This window comes from Sycon ciliatum, chromosome 4 (assembly GCF_964019385.1).
Source record: "Sycon ciliatum chromosome 4, ocSycCili1.1, whole genome shotgun sequence".
Classification (NCBI taxonomy): domain Eukaryota; kingdom Metazoa; phylum Porifera; class Calcarea; order Leucosolenida; family Sycettidae; genus Sycon; species Sycon ciliatum.
In genome coordinates, this window is record NC_088646.1 from 30,446,818 (window position 1) to 30,468,373 (window position 21,556).

A 21,556-nucleotide genomic window follows, 5' to 3' on the forward strand; every position below is an offset into this window, starting at 1 on the left:
TTGCTCCACTGCAGACAGTTTCTGTGTTAACCTGGTATAGTGACTTTCTTCAGCAAGCAGTGTTGTGTTGGAATAGGCATGTCGAACTTCATGTGCGGCAATGGCCAGCTCTAACACTCTATGTTCTGTGTGACTGCTGCAGTGCTCACACAGAATTATCTTACACACTGGACAAAACTGTGTTGCGTGTTGTGCTGGGTGCCGAGGGCACGTCTTGGCTGAGCTAGCGATTGGATCACCGCGAAGAGCGGTCACACGGTGCTCGCGACGCCGTCGATTACGTGTGTGCGTCTGAGAGTGTGGCTCACACAGGTACTGATCACAATCGGCGCAGTGCGAAAATGCACTCACCTGAAAATCCTCACAGTCACTGTCTTGGCACAAAGCTTTGTGAGATGGATCGATTGGCTTTGGCCAGTCTGCTAAAGTGTTCGGTAGTTGCTGTCCTGGACTCGCTGCCTCAATCTTTAACTGACATCTAGCGCAGGTTAGCGAGCTCTCTGGGTTCGTATGTTCTTTGATACACTGACTGCACGCAATGTGTAAACATCGCAGCACTTTCAAACCTGTGCCGCTAGACTGCTGGCAAAACACACACAATTCATCCAGCTCCCTGGGAAAGCGCAGTGTCTTCTCGGTACTGACCACGGAACCAGCTGCCTGCGACGCAGCGAATTCAGCCATTGGACTTACAGCAATTCTGGCGAACATTCTCTAGCCAGTATAAGGGCGCGTTCGTCTTCATCAACTGTTCTAACAAATTAAAAAGAGATGAAGTGTCCCATTAGAACGGTTTCTATCATTAATTTTTAGAGTTTTTCAGTGGAATTGCCATGGCGATGATGACGTCCGATCAGATCGACCATCTCCACCGGCCACGTAGATCTACGTACTACGTGACGTAGCTATTCCAAACTCTTCGAAACTAATCCACGTCCTTCCCATCGGATGAGTTTCGAGGAGCTTCGTTTTTCTGAAGAGGCCAATGCCATGGCGCCACCTCTTCAGAAAAACGAAGCTCCTCGAAAAGTCTCCCTCTCTTTCTCTCTCTGCTATTGGCGCGCCTGGTTGTGATCAGGGAGTCGTAAAATACCGGTATTTTACGACTCCCTGGTTGTGATGAAGCCGAGACCCAAGGTCGGCAGCAGGGAGCCCTACACATATGTGTAGGGCTCCCTGGTCGAGGTATATTATGCTCGGCAGGCCGCGAAAGAGAGCCCGTTACCTGGACCCCTACTCGCGCGGGTAGAGCGAAACTGAGCACCCTGGGATGCGAGCAGCTTTTTAGTACTCCCGGGTCCAAATTCTCACCACCAGGCCGGGATGATCAAAACGTCAGCCGGGTCTGCAGCCTACAAACGTGGATCTGCCGACACTGTGCTGTCGACGACATGTCCGGCAAGGCACCTCCTTGCGTGAAAGCAAGGAACGCTTTTTTTTTAGAAAGGAAGCTTCTTCTCCAAAATTTAAAATTTTTGAAAATTATTCCTTCTGAAAATATCATCGCGTTCTTGACCTCGAAGCTGACTGCTGAATGCGATTAGGAAAGAAGATTCCTGAAGATACACCAGACTGATTCTGGCAAGCCGTCTGTCGTCTAGATATGCAGTTGTTCGTCATGCATGGTCAGCAATCTTCCTCGTTCGTCCTTTCGTTTTCCTGACCACGATGATGACAAGCAGCTCTCATGCTCAGGTTAGTGCTGTACTTGTATGTCTGGGCACACAACACATCTGAGATTCACCCACTGACGTTATCGAACTGAAGAATGCAGCAAGGGTTCCTCGGATTCTCTTGATTTCGGAACAAATTTCCTTCACTTTCACCCTCTCAGTCTCTTCCCCATGCCCTCCATGCAGTGTAATAGTTTTACCTTGACACTTCTTGCTTGTCTTATGGTAACACCTTGTGTTCCTACTATTCTCACTCCTGCGGTTCTCACCTTTCTTTTGCTTTATAACCTCTGGTTTGAACATCATTCGACGAATTCTCCAATCAATCAAGTCTATACTGTTACACTGGTAGCTTGAGGATGGTTGAGATCATCGTTTGCCCTTTGACGTGCCTTGTGCTCCTGGCCGCTACTGCTCTGCTATACGCCGCTTTCCGTGAGATCCGCCGCGCTCGGGACAACGTGGCTGCTACAGTTGGACGACATCAATTACCTGCTACATCAAGCTCAAGTCCTCCGGATCTAGCCCCGTGTCGATCGCGTTCTCTCTCCCAGACAAGCCCGAGCGTCAAACGCGTTACCAGAGAACCGAATGTTTTCCATGGCAACCCTTCCGAGTTCAAAGAATGGGTATTTACGGTCGAGTTAGCCTTGAAGTGCTCACCTCAAGGTGACCCGGAGAGCCAAGTTAACTTTGCGGCTAGCTACCTCGCTGGGAATGCGCGTCTTTGGCTAATTTCTTCCCTGGAAGCAGGTGAGCAATTTTCGGATTGGCATTCTTTGAAAAGCGCCCTAGCGCGAGTGTATGGCCCGCACTATGATGGGGAAAGAGTGCGGTTGGATATGTTCTCTATCCAACAGCGTGGGTCAATTGAATCGTACGTAACGGAGTTTTCTCGGCTAAGTTTACAGGTGCCGGAACTTGACGAACTCTCCAGAGCCTTGCTATTTGTCAACGGCCTGCACGGTAACATGCGGACCTTGGTAGTGAAGGAACACCCCACTACACTGTCAGCCGCCGTTCAGTCAGCGCTAGCAGTCGCCTCAGACAGCCGATTTCAGCGCAGACCACCACTGGCGACCGCGCCGGGATTCGCACCACCATCAGGTAGCAAAAAGCTAACAAAACTAAGCCCCGAGGAACGTGAGACATTACGAGCCCAGGGGGGCTGCTTCGCATGTCGTCGACCAGGCCATATGGCCCAGAATTGCCCGCAGCATCGAGATCACCCAAACGGTGGACGTCAGTAAGGCCGATGCGATTACTGACGCAGCAAGAAAAGGCATCACCTGCGTGTAGTGTGTGCTCCGTCTCTACCCGTAACCGATTCAGTAGCCTCGCTGTGGAGGATGTTGACGATGATGCTGAATGCTCCGAAGCCAATCTCAAGCGAGATGTTACACCAACTATTGAGGCCCAGGTTACCAGCGTCAATGTGGAAACGGAACATGAGCTCCTGCGTGTAGAAGGCAAAATCAACGGTCGTCGCGCGCTTATGTTAATAGATTCGGGCTCGACCCATGATTTCATTGCCGAACAGTTTGCCAGGAGAGTTAACCTGCCAACCGAAATTGGCTCGGAAAACCTGAATGTCACGCTGGCTGATGGAGCATCAAGCTCGTTTCCCATGGAGACGACCCATGAATTGAAGGTTATCGTAGGCGACTTCAGCGATAACCAAACCTTCACGGTGTTCCCCCTTCATCGCTATGACGCTATATTGGGGAAACCTTGGTTAACGCGTAACAATCCAGACATAAACTTCCGGACGAATGAAGTCAGGTTGAACTCGAATGGTTTGCCTTGTGCGTCGCCCAGTCAAAGCGAACCGACCGCTCCTGTGGAGGCGATGTTCATATCTGGTCGTCAGGCTAGGCATGCCCTTAGGAGTGGAGACGAAGGTGTTCTGGCGTGGGTCAGCGTAGAAGACGGCATTGGCAAGGAACCTCCCGACAAATCCACTCAGAACGAGAACCCAGATCTCAAGGCCATGTTCCGTGACTATGACGATCTTTTCCCGGATGATCTGCCAGCTAGACTCCCACCAGAGAGGTCTGTAGACCACGAAATCCGCCTGGAGGAAGGCTCATCACCCCCATCGCGACCTGCCTATCGCCTGCCCAGGCCAGAAATGGAGGAATTGAAGAAACAGCTCACAGAACTCTTGAAAAAGGGTTTCGTAGAACCAAGTAAGTCCCCCTTTGGTGCACCGGTGTTTTTTGTCAAGAAAGCTGATGGTTCGTTACGCATGGTCTGCGATTGGAGGGAGCTAAACAAGATAACTGTTAAGAACAAGGCGTGCTTGCCCAATGTGGATGATTTATTCGATACCGTACAGGGCGCTAGGTACTTCACGAAACTAGACCTCCGATCAGGGTATAATCAGATTCGCATTCAAGCTGAGGACGTGCCCAAAACCGCGATTAACACTCCCTTTGGGCATTACCAATTTAGGGTCATGGGATTTGGTCTCACCAATGCACCGGCAACATTTCAATCCATGATGAATACGATTCTTCAACCATATCTGAGGGAGTTCGTAGTCGTGTTCCTAGATGACATACTCATCTTCAGCAAAACGTGGTCGGAGCATATGCAGCATGTCCGGTCGGTATTGAGCGTGCTCCGGGACAACCAGTTATTTTGCAAACGGTCAAAATGTGAATTTGGCGTGGAGAGTGTGCGGTTCCTGGGACATTGCATCGATGGACTGCACATCGCCCCTGACCCAGACAAGATTGCCGCAGTAAAGGTCTGGCCCGCTCCGACTTCCGTCACAGAGGTGAGGCAATTTCTTGGATTTACGAATTATTTTAGGCGATTCATAGATCAATACTCATCGCTCTCTAAGAACTTAGAGGAGATAACGGGAAAACATGCACGATTCGAGTGGAACAGCTCTCGGCAACATGCCTTTGAATCGCTAAAGCATGCCTTGTTGAATGCGCCCCTATTGCGGCTGGCTGATGTGAACCGACCATTCAGAGTGGTAACAGATGCAAGCGATTTCGCCTTGGGATGTGTTCTTCTCCAAGAACTAGAGGAAGATGCCTGGCATCCAGTGGCTTATGCTAGCCGAAAATTGTCTGCTGCGGAACAGAATTATACAGCTACAGAAAGAGAAACATTGGCCGTAGTGTTTGCGCTAAAGACCTGGCGCATCTACCTCTTTCAACACTTTGAGGTCATTACAGACAACATGGCGGTAGTTTATCTGAAAACAAAACCAAGCATTACAAAGAGAGAGGCGCGATGGGTTGAATTCCTAGCTGACTATAACTACACAGTCCGTCACAGACCCGGCAGAGAGAACCCTGCAGATCCCCTTTCGCGTCGCCCAGATCTCCATGAGAGTAACCTCGTGGAGAATGCAGTACCACGTTTGAATGCTATTGAGTATGCTTTAGCAATGAATGATGACGTGTCCAATACAATATCAGATGCCTACCAGAGAGACAAAGAGCTAACTCCCATCATAGAAAGATTGAAGCATTCTCTCCGAGATAATTTGCATGATCGCTATTATTGGGACGAATCCACTGATCGCTTGTACCTCAAGGCATCCCCCAATAACCGGTTGTGCATACCACAGTGCGGTGTCCGGTTAAAGCTCATTCAAGAACACCATGAGTGTGCAACGGCTGGCCACCCGGGTCGTGATCGAACGTACTTCCGCCTAGCACGTTTTTTCTACTGGCCCCGAATGGGTCTCGATATCAAGAGATTTGTCAAAACCTGTGATCTCTGCCAGCGAACGAAGGGAGGTCAGCCACGAACAGGGCTTCTCCAGTCACTTCCAATACCTAATAGTCCTTGGCAGGATATCTCAATGGATTTTATTGTTGGATTGCCCCTTACTTCTCGTGGCTTCGACGCAATTTACACCTTTGTGGACCGACTTACGAAATGCGTACATCTTGTTCCAACAAACTCGAAGATTGATGCTAAGGGCAGCGCTCAACTGTACATTCAAAACGTGTTTCGTCTGCACGGGCTGAGCTCAACCATTGTTTCCGATCGCGATCCACGATTCACTGCAGCTTTTTTCAAAGAAGTATTCTCTCAGCTAGGAACTAAATTGGCATTCAGCACTGCTAACCACCCTCAAACGGATGGTTTGACAGAGAGAGTTAACCGGCAAGTGGGAGATGTTCTAAGAGCATTTGTGAACTTGAGACAGGACAATTGGGATTCGCTTCTACCACTCTGCGAGTTTGCAATAAATAGTTCACAACAGTCATCTGTAGCTAATACACCGTTCTATCTGAACTATGGGTTTGACCCTAAGTCCCCGCCCGAATTCATTCTTACGGGAGGGGAAAGGAGTGATTCGGTCGATTGGCTTCATGAGCAGGAAGCCGCACTAAGGATAGCTCGAGATGCTATGCTCGACGCCCAGGCAAGGCAAGCTCTATACGCAGACCAGACGAGAACGCCCAGTGATTTGAAGGTTGGTGATAGCGTTCTTGTCTACAGAGACTTTCTACTGACCCCGGAAGCTCGTGGCCAGCCCTCTCGGAAGTTGCAACCCAAGTGGTTTGGTCCGTATCGTATCCAGGCTAAGATTGGAGCGAATGCTTTTCGCTTGGAACTACCCCGTGAACTTCGCTGCCATCCCGTGTTTAATGTCACTGCTCTTAAACGCTACGAAGAGAACACGATTCCTGGAAGACACCAACCCCCGCCTCCGCCCTTCACAGATCTAGATGGACACACACGCTATGTTGTCGAAGCCGTTTTGAATCACCGACACCGCAGTGGTGAGCAACACTTCCTGGTGCATTGGAAGGGTTACCCCAGCAGCGAAGCTACGTGGGAGCCCGCTGGCAACCTATGTGATGAGTCTGGTCGGAATATTAAACCGCTGCAGAACTATCTAGCCTCACAACGACAGCAGCCTTGATCTAACTGGGCTGAGCCATATGCATCTCTTACTGAGATAGTTAATAATTATGTTATAGACTGATATAGTTTTGCGTCATCTCCTTGTGAGAGTGATGAAGTTGAGTTGGATTACACTTCAATGTGGTTATGCATGTGCATGAGTGATTATTTAATATTCCCCTTTCCACAATTGCATCTCCTAACTGGATTGTGTTATCTAATAGAACCTTGGGCTTCCTATGGGGCCGGGAGAGTGTAATAGTTTTACCTTGACACTTCTTGCTTGTCTTATGGTAACACCTTGTGTTCCTACTATTCTCACTCCTGCGGTTCTCACCTTTCTTTTGCTTTATAACCTCTGGTTTGAACATCATTCGACGAATTCTCCAATCAATCAAGTCTATACTGTTACACCATGCATGCACAATGCAGCTTGCATTTCAATTTCTGTTTTTTATACTTTGGCAGTGCCTCTGCTACACTTTCATATAGAGTGAGGTCCTGTAAATAGGATCGAACATTGTTGGTGGTGGTGTGTGTGTGGGGGGGGGGGGGGGGGGGTACGTTTGCAGCCAGGATGTAGGAATGACACTTCTGCACAGCAGGTGGCAATAGTCAAAACTGGTCACTCTACAAATCCCATACCTGCCAACCTTTGCAAACCTGAGATCCAATGACATACCTAGGCATGAAAATGTATACAAAAGAAGCTCGCGGTGAGGCATGGAACTAGTGCACTTTTGGGTGCCTATTACCGCCCTCGATATCGGGACGGTCCCGGCCAAATCGGGATGGTTGTCAGGTATGAAATCCCAACCGAGAAAACCATTTAATTAAAAGATAAACTCGGCCAGGACATAGCGACTTTCTGTTTGCCGGGGGGGGGGGGGAGGGTCATCGTCCGCAATATTGGTAGAGTTACGATTACATTGTATATGTAGATACATGTGCACCAGGGATTCATAGCACCTGGGGAGACGACATGAGACCTAAGTACCCAAAACGTTGTGAGTTGTGACCCCGGATGGGGTAGTTCTACGTGATCTGTGTTTCTATAGACCTTATTCGATAACATGATTTTTGGACTCGCCTCCAGGGATTTGTTGTAAGCTGGGGCACGCGTACGTGAAACGAGTGGCAAGAAAGGCCCAGTTCGTACAAGGGAGTAGTAAAATACCGGTATTTTTCTACTCCTATGTTCCCACGCCGAGTCCACTGTGCACTGAGTGCAGGTCTCTTGCCGCTCCCTGGTTCCCGGGACCCTGGTTCACGTGATTGTGACGTTTATTGAATAAGGTCTACATGTATATGCGGGCATGCATAAATCAACCCTTCCACAAGGACGGCTCAAACAGGCAGCCAAGGAGTGAAAATTTCGCTCCTGGGGCTAGGAGTGAAACGAAGGCCTCAATTTGCCAGATGAACCTTCTCCATCGAAACGAACGAAGGTGTCGAATAATTCTTTTACCAGTTCACAGTTACCGTTCACGCGCACTCCCCGGGGTGGGGGGGGGGGGCTACTATGCACTTGTAGTGATACTTACCGTAAGCCAAGTGGAACACGACTAGTTGACTGCACAGACTACAGTACAGTATACATGCACATGTATACAGTGAAGATCAGTGCGTGCATGCCTGCCATAATCGTATGTTGACCTTCGTTCGAATTGAAAAGAGAGGGTCGTTTCGAAAAAGAAAAAAAGCTCGATGGAAGTATGATGCTGCTGACAATTCAAGACTCACTGAAGTCGCCTTTCTGGAATGGATCATGCACTCTAGGTTCATCCAATTGGATATGGACTCAAATCATTGTTACACCATTATTGTTTGGTTAGTTATTGTACATCCCATAGCATGTACAATCAACCTTGTGAATAATCTACCTCGGGTTTACAAAACAACTCGCAAATAACGACACAATCTTCAGATCTAGTGAACATTTGATTGCATACTTCCAACCTCACGAGTAACAACAATGCGAATAGCGACACTTTTCTCATTCACAATCGAGGGTCAGTATTCCCCAGGTTGACTGCAATTGCCAATCAAACAGGAGGGGCGAAAGTCGACCACGGCTGAAAAGGCATAAAGAAAAATTAATGTATATCATGAGCTAGATGGCTGAAGGAGGAAGTAGGTTTTCTGAGAAAGCAAGAAACAGAGGTGAATGAAGCACCAGGTCTGTCCATGGAGTGGATAGAATTATTGCATTGAAAGACAGGCTCTTTACATCAGCTTGCTACTATTATACCTACATTTGCTTTCTGCCTTTTTCATGCAGGATTCTGAAAGCTGGAGCAGCTCTGCTTACCTCGACCACTGAACTTACAACTAACTTCCAACCAAGTACAAGGCAATATTATGATGAATCAAGCACGCTTGCCATCATGTCATCATTGCAAAGTACATCGACAACATAGATTTGGTGCCGACTATGTATGATGTAGAGTGTGCTCTATGTATCTATACTACTGATTGGCCTACATTGTACTTATGTGGGCTGAGAGTAATCGATTGTGCTATATGGCAGTTTACTTGTATGTCATAGATGTTAACATTGCACACAGCTTCTGAAATGCTTTCTGTTGCACTGGCCTACTGCGGCCCACTGCAAATAGATTGTAGTGGCATGGGCCATGCCATAATTATAGTAGTATACCGGTACTACACCAACAATTTCACTGGTGCACTGTACTTACTGGTACGAGTAGATCTACATCATGCACAGCCTTGTCACTGCTTTTCTCATTTTTTATTAATTTACTGTACTGTACACATTTTGGCACAGCTCTTCCACAAAGAGTTACTAGTATTTTCTTCTGCATACCTACTGTATACAGTGACCTGACTGGTAACATCTATGGCTGTGAAATCACAAATTTCTGGGTTGACAGCCTCGAACCTATACGATTTGTTTCTAAGAACGTGCTATAAGAAATTTTCTATTGAAGTATTCTACTGTAGCTCGCAGGACATGGAGTGCAATTACGTAAAGTTTGGAACACCACTCTTCTGTGATTTGGATGTCAAATTATGAAATTCAGTGTGTGAGGTAAACCCATGCATGGCATACACTGCTATAGTATGACTCGGGGTAAAGTGTTCCAACGCATACTCATTATAGTGAATAGTTGTGTGACCAACGTTGTTGCTGCTGGATAAATAGTACATATTCTGAGATAACTGAAGCTACACAGCCATCTAATGTTCAGACATGCATCGAAGGGGCCGTAACGAGATCTGCAAGGCATGATTCTATACCTGTATTTGATGCTCTCTAGCCTAGGACATTCACCTGCCTCATTTTCTCTGTGCTGCATTGATGAGTCCATTAGTAACTAAAGGACGAAACAGCATGCTGTCTGCAGATTGGTAATTGTGTAAAGACAGACGTGTATGTAGTGGTAAAGCTCAGATACATGTGCAACATAACAATCCCGGTGTTTGACAACAGCACAAACCTACACCGCAATTCTTAATTTTGGGCTGTGGTGTTCTTAGTATTCCAGGTTGGATGTTCTGTAGGCTTCCACGTTCTTGGGCGCACGACTTTACTGTGCCGAAGAATATTTTCAGCCAATGAACCCAGAGCTTGGTGGCAGATGAGTGCCATGGAACAGCCTTTTGCATGTGGCTTTCACTACATGCACATGTATAACGTTCAATTGATGCGGAAAAATCAGACGAGGACTTTTGCAGTTATGAGCAAGGTCCCCACGAATGGTCATGTCACTTCACAGAATACATGAACTGATAGAGTAGACCTCGGTCCCCTCAGAGAACGCTTGGGGAAGTCGGGTTCAACCATAGATTTATACTTAACAGAGAACGCTTGGGGAAGTAGGTTTCAACCATAGATTTATACTTAATATTCTTTACAACAAGGATCGATGTGTTCCTTCGGATGCCCTTTATCGACTTTCACACACTTCTCCTCTCTCCTTTCGTCATAAGCACCATCTCTGTACACTGGTTCATAAAATATTTCTTCATAAAACCCCTTCACACATAATGAAGTACAATTGGTTTTCGACAAGCTCAACCCGTAACGCGCTTATCCTGCCTCTTGTTAAGTCAGCCCGGTATCTAAAGCCCCCCTTGTTTTCCGGTTATTCTCATTGGTTAACTGGGGACATGTCCAAAACCATACTAAGTACTTGAGCTGCTCATGAGCCCCACAATTATCAGGCCCGCCGGTCTGGTTGGTCAGGTTATCACCAGACCAACTTGTTGGCCACCAACAAACGTTTCCTACCGTGGAGGACGTGTGTACCCGCCATGAAACTACCGGACCAATCAAAAACTGCTTCCGGCGGTACTGATTATAGTACAGGTTTAAGTTAAAAAGCGGCTCCATTTTGTCATACATTAAACCAACTCTGTCATTGCTATGCTACTCAAAAAGAGTAGTGATGTTTATTCACAAATGAATCACAATGCTATCAGAGAAATTCGATATTCTCCAATTTTAGGGGCACTGCAATACTATCCAAAATTAATGCTGCATGGTCATTGTTATGAAGCAGTCACCTCAGTACAGCAATTAAACAGGCTGATTATGTGAACGAGATTCACGGCAAATCTTCTTCCATCAGTGCTGTTCAGTCTTGAGTGGTCCACTGAGATAGGAAAACAACCTGTTCGGTCCTTCCATACGAGAAACAGAAATTGAACATGTTCCAGGGTGGAGGTGGCGAGTATCGGCAATGTAATGCACCTTTAGGCCAACATGACCATCATTCCGACATGGATTCTCAAACACCTTCGCTCGTGAGAGTGCCTCAGAGTGGTATTCATCAACAGATGGCAATCCTGTAAAACACATGAAAAGACATAGCAGCAACAGAAAGAAACCTAATGTTATAGAAACGAATTCGAAAAACAAAGTCTACTATTATTCTAATACAGTGAACCAAGGTACAACCACACTCCAGGAGGCAAGCAAAAGAGCATATAATCCGAAGGTTGTGATGCCTGTATGTATTGTATTTATGTATTTACGGATTCTCCACAGGCTAAATCGAGGGAGTCTTTGTCATGCCACACTGGATACAACATGCTACCAGAATCACTTTCCCCAGAATTGATGATCTTTTCTTAGGGTGTTATATAAGACACATCTGTAGCCACTTCATCTTGCTCACGAAATCATACACCACCACACAAACGGGTCCTTCGGCTATTATACTTTGGGTGGTACATGGTGATGTATGATATTGATAATCTATTGATACCATATTCAAGTCTGACTCTCACCGTGAGATCCTGGCAACAGTATTACCTGGTACACGACATATTCAGACACTGACATAAGCATCTTTTTGGAACAACAGGTGTGCCTATCTGCTAGTGTAATGTGACACACATGCAGAACACATGCAGAATCAGTCATAGCTAATTTTACCCCCTCACTGTTGTATGCGCAGACTCCACTTCGCGGTGTCAAGTACTCTTCTTTCGGTGGGCTACTCCACTAAGGCGCTTGTCTAAAAGGACTCACATTCATCCTGCAAACCAACACGACTTGCATAGTTTTCACTGTCGGCCAAAGTGCGTGCATTGCACACATTGAGATTCACTCCCTCCGTACAGGCCAGTACAGAGCTGCCCACCAATTGAGTCTGTTTTGCGTACTCAGACTTCTGATTTTCCGTATCTTGCAGTGTTTTGCGTACTGCCGTGTACATTGCATGCATACTTGCACTGTAATGTTTTTTGACACGCACATGCATGTCGGTGGCTGCATTTGGTAGTGTAAAACATGTGTGACTTGCACTCACGACATTATTATTTTTGTGCTACATGTACATGTTGTTGTGGTACGGCATGCACTCGCTTTGGTACAAGACTATTCATCACTCAGCTTACACTTGCAATGCTTCTACACAGCTGATTGATCCTCTCCGATTTTCTATACCATTTGCTCAATTTCTGTAGTGCGCACAAGGAGTGATTTTCCGTACAAATACAGAAAATTTGGAGGGCTGGTACTTGGTAGCACTGCTAGTATGGTAGTACCAGGCTAAGCTGGCTGGAAGATCAAATACTTCTTTGGTTCTTTCAGTCATTTTCACGACAATGTCGTCATATGTTTTCTTTATCATGATCCCCGGGGTGTGACATTCTTATGAATGCAGAAACTCAGTCTTTCTAACCGAGTCTCACGTGCAATGTGAATTTGTTCTTCTTTTCTTCACAATGCCATGTATCGATTCATCGCTTCTTCCCACCCGAGATCCTATGCAACAGCGATTTAAAGATTGGCTTTATCAAATAGTTAATTCAGAGAGAGAGGATCAGTTGTGGATGCTGTGACAGCATAGAGTGTAGATTGGTGTAAACATCATTGCCCAGCAGAACCGTATTCACAGGGATCTGCGTTTAGCATATGGAAGCTATTTTTTTAGAATTTGTACACGTCCAATAAGCCTGAAGAGAAGAACACCTAACTTAGACTGTCCTAACGTTATCGAACGCACTGCCAAAGTAAAAACAACATTTGAAATGCAAACTCGATGGTGCATGCATGGAGGGCATGGGGAAGAGACTGAGAGGGTGAAAGTGAAGGAAATTTGTTCCGAAATCAAGAGAATCCGAGGAACCCTTGCTGCATTCTTCAGTTCGATAACGTCAGTGGGTGAATCTCAGATGTGTTGTGTGCCCAGACATACAAGTACAGCACTAACCTGAGCATGAGAGCTGCTTGTCATCATCGTGGTCAGGAAAACGAAAGGACGAACGAGGAAGATTGCTGACCATGCATGACGAACAACTGCATATCTAGACGACAAACGGCTTGCCAGAATCAGTCTGGTGTATCTTCAGGAATCTTCTTTCCTAATCGCATTCAGCAGTCAGCTTCGAGGTCAAGAACGCGATGATATTTTCAGAAGGAATAATTTTCAAAAATTTTAAATTTTGGAGAAGAAGCTTCCTTTCTAAAAAAAAAGCGTTCCTTGCTTTCACGCAAGGAGGTGCCTTGCCGGACATGTCGTCGACAGCACAGTGTCGGCAGATCCACGTTTGTAGGCTGCAGACCCGGCTGACGTTTTGATCATCCCGGCCTGGTGGTGAGATTTTGGACCCGGGAGTACTAAAAAGCTGCTCGCATCCCAGGGTGCTCAGTTTCGCTCTACCCGCGCGAGTAGGGGTCCAGGTAACGGGCTCTCTTTCGCGGCCTGCGGAGCATAATATACCTCCCTGGTCGGCAGAGCATCCCAGACCACGCCACCACTCCCCTTATTCATGGCTCACACATGACGGGTTTACGTGGCTCTAGTAAAAAATAAAAAAAAAGTCAAAGAGTGACAATTCGAACGCGCCCTACAAGTAGGTACGTATGCATATGGCCGGCAGATCATTATCAGCTTCTCGATAATCTTTTTTGAATACTTTTTAGAAATTTTTCGCGGCATAGCATCATTTTTGGATGGTGGGCGGGGGCCGGCCGGGGCCGGGGGGCGTATACTGTACTGTTACGGCGACACCATCTCCATCGTAGAGTTTTCCGGGCAAGCCGCGAGTGAGACTCCTGCGGCAAATTTGCTGGATAAATTGGCCCAAAATGGAAAAAAGTGTGAAAATTGCCCAAATTGCAAAAAGTGTGAAAATAATTACCCAAAATGCAAAAAAATCGAAAACATGTTACTACATATTATCAAGAGTAGATAAACAAGAGTGTGCAACTCCGGATGGATTGGCCCACGGCGGAATTTTTTGTTGACGTAATCTTTTCGACGACGCACGCGCTGCGAGCCTTTTGGAGAGTTTTCCCTCGTGCACTTGGCTGGGCTTTACACTACAAGGTCGGTGCCCAGCACGTGCTCTCACACTGCTCTGCGGCAAAGCCGCGTTTCTCTGAAAAAAGGTGACGTAAACAAAAAATTCCGCCGTGGGCGCGCGGTATCTGCAGATTGTGCAGGAGAGATCCGGAGTTGCACACTCTTGTTTATCTACTCTTGATATTCATGTAGCGCCAGCGAAACACGTCATGTCGACAAGATAGTCACGTCATTGATTCTTGATGACGTCGACCACATCGTGGTCTTTTGAAAATCGTCTTCACTTTTCAGACTGCAGTGGACCCGGTGGACAGTGGTATGGTGAGTAGATCTACATGGTGAGAACAGGCAGAGATAGTGTTTATGATACGTTGCTGTCTCTCTTTCCTTTGCGACATTGACATTGTAGATCACCATTCATCTCTGTCTGTCAGCTGTCTAAAAGGGTCTTGTTAGCACGCGTCATCCTTCCTCCCACATCTCTCACCCGTTGCATAAAAAGCAGAGCCGAAGCCTTTCAAGTTTCCTATTCATTGTTATCCTTTTGTTCAAGCTAGCTGAATTTGCTTTTGTTAACCATACCAAGACTCTGACTTTGGCAAAGGAAGTGGGAAATACGGTGTTTGGTTCATCTCTTTTAGCAACACGACTGTTGGCTGATCAACACGCCCATGCATCGATCAGTAAGATTCTGTAGCAAGCCAAGGCGTAATGAAGCTGTAATGCCAACGGCTCGCGCAAGTCAACAAATTTCTAGGCCCAAGTTCTTTATTGCCAAATATTGGCTCACTTTTCAACTTTAGTTGTACTGGTGTTCACGGCCTCTAGCATAGTCGTTAGTATCGTTTGTTCAAACACGCACACGGTTATAATAATATTTTTGGACTCGGATGGAGAGCCAAGGCTTAAGGATTTATATTATTTCGTGTCCATTTCCCTGAAGTCTGCTGGAATTTTTCATAAAAACAATCTTTAACACATGTAATTGTTGTGCTGATGGTGATGTTTTGATATGTGCCCGTGTTACCCCATGTTGTTATGTATGCTGTGCTTGTAACTGTTGCAGTCGGCCATGACGGGACCCGGTGGGAGCGGGTGGTCGCACGGCGGAGACCGCGTGACACACGTGTCCTATCACCGCAAGCCGGGCTTCTTCCAGAAAGCCGGCGACTCGCTGTGCGGTGCCGTCTTTGGGTTCATCTTGCTGGTTGCAGCTGTACCGGTGCTCTTTCTGAACGAGGTAGGTGTCGAAAGGAAATCCAAGTGGATTGCTGTAGCGAAACGTCTGCCTAATCCAGTCATGATTGGACTGGTTTTAGAGGTGATTGTTCTTCAAGGATTATCAGTACAGTATGAAATAGGATTCTGCGGTGTAGCTTTCGATCATTGTGTAATTGTATACAACGAACCACACCACTACTCTTGTGCTCTATGGCGGACATATGCGACATTGCAGACATTAGATTATTTCTATTAAAACTGTAGGTTCATACACAGCAGAATCAGCCATCAAACAGGATGAATGACAATTGCATATTTTCATGCTCTTCTTTCTTATAATGTTCCTTTACCTCGCCAGGGCCGTGCTGTGCAAACAGCCCAGTCGTTGGATGAGGGACTGGCCAACTGTGTCAGCCTGCGATATGGTAGCCCACCATTCGAGTCGAATGAACAACGTCTCATACACATCAGTGGAGAACTGTCAAGCAGGATGGTAAGTTTTAGCAAGAGTACGTAAACCAGAGTAAGCAACCTGGTAACTATGCTGCATGACATAAAGCGACTCCCATGAAGTTTATTTTTATTTTTTTAGGCGATCATGAATCATAGGATGCTCCATCATGCCGTATGTAGGGGCGAATCACTGCATCACTAAGGTGATCAAAATGCACATGCATGTGTCGCATCCCTGCGCTCAGTGACCGGACCCAGAAGTCACTACGAGCGGCGACTGAATAAACGTGTGGCCTCACGACTAGCCCAACACAACCCAGGGGCCAACCAGTATAGCTGGCTTGGTCCAAGTTCAACTCCACTTGATCAACAGACGACTGTTAGTTTCACGTTGTGAGTAGTCATTCAAATCCGAGCTCAAAGTAAAACTAAGACCGAGAGCTGAGACCAAGTCTCGACTGAAGTAAAATAGAAAACGAGAACTTCTTTTATAGCGCGTTTTAGAGATATGGCGTGATCATTGCTTAGAATGGTACGAGGTAATTCCAGGAAATACTAGAACAGGTAAAACCGGAATATGCGCAGCCAGTCAACAAGAAAGCAGAATACACGTACGGTAATCAATCGAGAAGAAAGAGAAAGAAAGACATGGAGAGAAGAAAGACCAAATCCCCCCCCACGTCATGCATACCATGTGTGTATGTGATGGTCACGTCGGGGAGCCCGCTCACCCAACGTGCCATTGCTCAGCGGCTTCTTGTGCGTAAGTTCTGCGGTATTCTTTTTCGCTCTGCTTGCGTGATACCCTTGACCTGGTGCGGTGACGGTTTTGGCTCTTGCACACATCTGTCTCTTCATGATATGCACTTAGCTCTTGCTAGTCTTGGCTCTTTGCACGAAGCGCCGAGGCATCGTGGAAACCTGTAGAACATCGTAGTGACGTGGTTTTGCACAAAGCCTGGAGTCATATTTCCACGTACAAACGAACAAACGAACGAAGGATAGCGTGCGCGCAATCCGAATATCTGCCATGATCATGCTGGGGATTTGCACACGCGCAGTGAGTTTCTGTCAGAGAGTGCTTTTTTTATTACTCCGCTGCTTGCTAAAACGGGCTGGAAACGTACAACTGCGGCACTACACCACGTGATGTGAGTTTTCGCCGTCGGCGTAGCGTACCCCATAGTCATAGAAAGGGTATCAGGAGTTGCACACTCTTGGGGGGTTATGATGGTGTTCAGTTGGATTTGCAACTGCTCGTCACTGGTTTCATGTCTGCCTCCTTAGCGCAGTAGGCAGCGCGTCAGTCTCATAATCTGAAGGTCGTGAGTTCGATCCTCACAGGGGGCAGTTTCTTTTTTCTTCCTTTTTTACCGTGAATACATAGAAAATTTGTAATTCGATGTTCAAAGCTCACTGTTCACTTTTATTTACTTATCATATCAGTTCAATGTCCCTCGACAGACTGTACTGGCCAACTAGGGGTGCGCTCAAAGTCCGTGCCTATGCTGCATATTGTTACTCGGTGTGACTATGCGAGCATTTTGACATACGTATTGTCGTTGTGGGTGCATGTGTAGCGTTGGCACGCTAGTAACTTACACAGCTGCAGCGTGAATCACTTTCAATGTATTGGTCACGCGTGTTGCATTGCACTGCACCCCGCACTTGCAAGTCTTACTACCGTGCTTGCCGACCCATGACGTGCATAGTAACTAGTCTCACTGTGTTCAATGTTTCGACCTTAGAACTACTAGCACATGTACACTCTAGACCTTTTGCTGCACTTTCAACCGCCTCTTTTACGCCCATTGCCCACACCGCTATTCAGCTCCTTCTTCTGCATAGAATCAAATGGCATTCCTTGTGCAGTGACTGTGGCCCACACATCTTACTTTGACCTTTCTTCTTCTGCTCTACGTATCCCCTGGCCATAGGCTAGCTTACTTACACTAACAGTTCTTCACCCTATAAAAGCTGCTGTTCACAATTCTCTTCAGTTAGAAATGTCAGTTTAGAGTTAGAGTCAGAGTTAATGTTTACAATGTAGTCTTCAGTTTAGTTCAGTAATAATAAACAACAGTGTGTTCATTGAGACCCAAGTGCATTTGCCTCCGCGAAAGAGACTTAGATCCTAGATGAATATGAAACGAGCACCTGTCAGCTGCTCTTTCATTGTCTCCACGTAGGTTCAAGGATTCGTAAGAACTCTGAAGCACGCCTTGTTTATCCGAGCACCTATTCTTTTATTTGGTGGCTGCTCTGAGAGAAGTTTCTTCTCGTACATGTACTGGTTTCGTCGCGGAATGCCAAAGGTCTCCATTGTTTGGTTATCCAAGCAATGCAGTTTCACGTGTATTGATTTTTCAATATCACCACGTTGATTGTACTTTTGTAGGATAGAATACATGCATTGTCAAATAATTGACAATCATTTTTTTACCTTCCTAAGGGTGTGCATCATTTTTACGTCTTCCTATATACAGCGTTTGGCTTGTTCGCTTCTATTTTGTTTCCATTCACAGCCGCTTGAAGACACACAGTTTGGCGTCAGCATGACTGCTTTTCGCCTCGAGCGACGTGTGGAAATGCTGCAGTGGGTCGAGTCGCAAGAAACTCGCGAGTATGAGGATCGCGGCGAGACCCGTCGCGAGACCACCTACTCGTACAACCGGGATTGGCGATCCGATCTCGTGCGCAGTGACTCCTTTGAGGAGTCCCTGCGTCATCGCAATCCAGCGTAAGCCGTAGAAACACACCTGGTTGCTACTGTATGCTGTTAGTACATGTATGTCTGAAGGTAGACTGGTTTGCGGGGGGGGGGAGAGAGCTGTGCATGCATGCCTGAATACTGAGTAGTGAACACTACTCCTGTTTTCCAAGTGTATTACTCCACGTAGCAATGTGATCACGGGCCAGATGCCTGTTTGTGTGTTTCCGGTCTTTTGTATCACAACGTAAGGAGCTTGCCTTCATTCAGGTACTTTGAACTACATAACAGTCGACTCCACTTACAACAAACTTGCATACCGAATTTTGTGATAATTATAGCGAACCAATGTCCATGTCCCTGTTTGAACCCATACACAACTGACCTTTTATAACGAATAGTTTTCGTTTATAACGAACCATATGTCGTAGGGCCTCATGTAAACCAAGTGCACTCATACCGTTATTGTGTGTGTGTGTGTGTGTGTGTGTGTGTGTGTGTGTGTGTGTGTGTGTGTGTGTGTGTGTGTGTGTGTGTGTGTGTGTGTGTGTGTGTGCGTGTGTGTGTGTGTGTATTTTTGGCTTGTTGCTTACCATGTAATGCAGGATGTTTCCAATATCCTCATCAACCTTTGAGACACCCGTTGTGAACGTGGGTGAATTCTCGCTGTCCAATGGTACGTTTCTTGCCCGGGAGCTGTATTGTCCGTTTTTCCACAATTGTGCATTAGTGTGCACTAGTAGTACATGTATGTGCTGTGTTGTCATGGCGACATTCAAATGATCACCGTGATGATGAAGTCTGTCAGTCTGCTGATTGAAGTCATTCTGTTTGCTTTACACGGTCATTTTTGCATATATCGGTATTGGCACTTTGCTTGTAGGTCTCCTGAGTAAGCTTCGAACGGAGAGCACCATCCAGCCACAGTCGGTGGCCAGGCTTCGACTGGGACCCGGTCAGAAGATCTGGGATAGCTATGTTGTGCAGGCTGTCGATCCATATAACTTTCAGGTAAGAGTGTTTCTCTCCTTGTGTTTCACTCTAGTTGTAGTTCTACCCGTTTTGATCGATGTCGGCACCATCAAAACTCACAGCACCACCCGTGACCAGCTTAAGAGAAGGTTAATGAACACTCGGCCATATTGTGTTTTTGTCTAAATAAAGCCCCGTATTGCTCACTCACATGCAGTCAGTGGTTTAGTAGCAAAGTATTGTCAGTCTCCGTACACAAAAAGGGATTACTGAGCTCGTTCTAAAAACTCTTGAAACTTCCTTCTACTCGATCACTGTACTGTACCCAGTGTCCTCTACTTCTCACAGTCTAGTTAACCTGCCCTACTTGGCTGCTGCTGCTGTTGCTGCTGCTGCTGCTGTTGCTGCTGCTGCTGCTGCTGCTGCTGCTGCTGCTGCTGTTGCTGCTGCTGCTGCTGCTGTTGCTGCTGCTGCTGCTGCTGCTGCTGCTGCTGCTGTTGCTGCTGCTGCTGTTCATGATGGTTGACAGGTTGGTGATGTTCGTATTCGCTGGGTGTACATGGGATGCACGCAGGACACAGGAGGACAGGCTATGTCCGGACAACTGTGTGTGCCACAGCAGGTAAGGCACACAACACCCTACCATAACTCCACAAAGAATTGATCAACGAGAGCCTCCCGCCACGCTGGCGGTTTCTGAGGCAGCTATTGGTCTTTAGTATTTCTTTTTAGAACTTTATTATTGGACTCGGATGGAGAGCCAAGGATAAATTTATAATAAAGAAAAAAGGACCAAGAAACCACAAGTTACGCTATAATGTCCACTAATACCACCAGTTACTAAACAATCAGCTCATGCGATAACATTGCACGACACTGACCGACGGTACTGACGTTCTACAACTAACTGGCTAACAGCTCTAGCACTTCTTGGATGCGCACTCCAACAGCCTTCCAACTTGGAAGGTTCTAAGTTATAGAGTTAACATGAGCAGTTGTAGAACGTCAGTACCGTCGGTCAGTGTCGTGCAATGTTATCGCATGAGCTGATTGTTTAGTAACTGGTGGTGTTAGTGGACATTATAGCGTAACTTGTGGTTTCTTGGTCCTTTTTTCTTCACTATAAACGTTATTATTCATGTGTATGTGTGCAGGCTTTGTGGCCGGATTCCTCACTGTAAATAAAACAAAAACAAAAAACAAACATAACTCCACACCGTACTGTAAGACATGTATATAAAACGAGGAAGCAAATCTAACGTTTTAACGGATGATTTCTTCGTTATAATAAGATCCGTTGAGGCCGTACTGCTTCATATATGCTGTGTGTGGATATGGCAGAATACTGCAAGATCGTTAACATATCGTCTCGTTAACCTATGAATTTTGGACAATCGTTAAATTTGCGACTCGTTATAATAACATGTCTTACAGTATGCACTACAACGCCACTGTGGACGCTCACTGGTGTATGCACTCGGCATTGGGCATTGTGGAGACGGAAAGCAGTACTAGTACCTGATCTGGAGGCCCGTGCTGTTGATTTTAATAAGAACACGGCATGCTTGACCCAATTCGTATGGAAACGCATTGAAAAGTGTCCGACGAGAATAGAACTGGGCCCCTTCTGAAACCATTTCTCTCTGCTACATACGAGTGACAGGCAGGCATAGTGACATGGTCTAAGACCATGATTGAGAAACAAGGGGTGCAGTGGTCCCTTTATAATCCGGCACCATTTGTTCTAAAGAAATTCTGCTGGATTAGGGAGGGTGATGGATTAACAAATCTTATCTACTATTGCAATCTGCATGAAGAGGACATTTTGGCTAATGAAAATTGTGCTGGTTTATAGAGGGTGA

The 21,556-nt window shown here is 46.4% G+C and overlaps 1 protein-coding gene, 2 long non-coding RNA genes and 1 other non-coding gene across 4 annotated transcripts in view; 3 read left to right on the forward strand and 1 right to left on the reverse strand.

The window, feature by feature from the left end:
• Window positions 1-1,296: 1,296 nt before the first annotated feature.
• LOC135813692 (uncharacterized) lies at window positions 1,297-9,564 on the forward strand. Its single transcript, XR_010553086.1, has 2 exons — window positions 1,297-1,695; window positions 8,839-9,564. It is a non-coding gene; the product is annotated as an uncharacterized LOC135813692 (long non-coding RNA).
• Window positions 9,565-10,897: 1,333 nt separating this feature from the next.
• On the reverse strand, window positions 10,898-13,724 carry LOC135813693 (uncharacterized). Its single transcript, XR_010553087.1, has 2 exons — window positions 13,244-13,724; window positions 10,898-11,369 (listed from the first exon to the last, which is right to left on the reverse strand). It is a non-coding gene; the product is annotated as an uncharacterized LOC135813693 (long non-coding RNA).
• A 1,112-nt stretch (window positions 13,725-14,836) lies between these two features.
• The window catches only part of LOC135815559 (transmembrane protein 43-like), an 11,213-nt gene continuing 4,493 nt past the window's right edge, over window positions 14,837-21,556 (forward strand). Inside the window, exons 1-7 of the mRNA XM_065328873.1 lie at window positions 14,837-15,021; window positions 15,405-15,578; window positions 15,918-16,052; window positions 18,538-18,752; window positions 19,328-19,398; window positions 19,606-19,733; window positions 20,224-20,316. Of these exons, the coding sequence (XP_065184945.1) occupies window positions 15,010-15,021; window positions 15,405-15,578; window positions 15,918-16,052; window positions 18,538-18,752; window positions 19,328-19,398; window positions 19,606-19,733; window positions 20,224-20,316 (828 nt within the window). The 5' untranslated portion in view covers window positions 14,837-15,009. The remainder of the gene's footprint in view (window positions 15,022-15,404; window positions 15,579-15,917; window positions 16,053-18,537; window positions 18,753-19,327; window positions 19,399-19,605; window positions 19,734-20,223; window positions 20,317-21,556) is intronic.
• Trnam-cau (transfer RNA methionine (anticodon CAU)) lies at window positions 17,290-17,362 on the forward strand. Its single transcript has one exon. It is a non-coding gene; the product is annotated as a tRNA-Met (tRNA).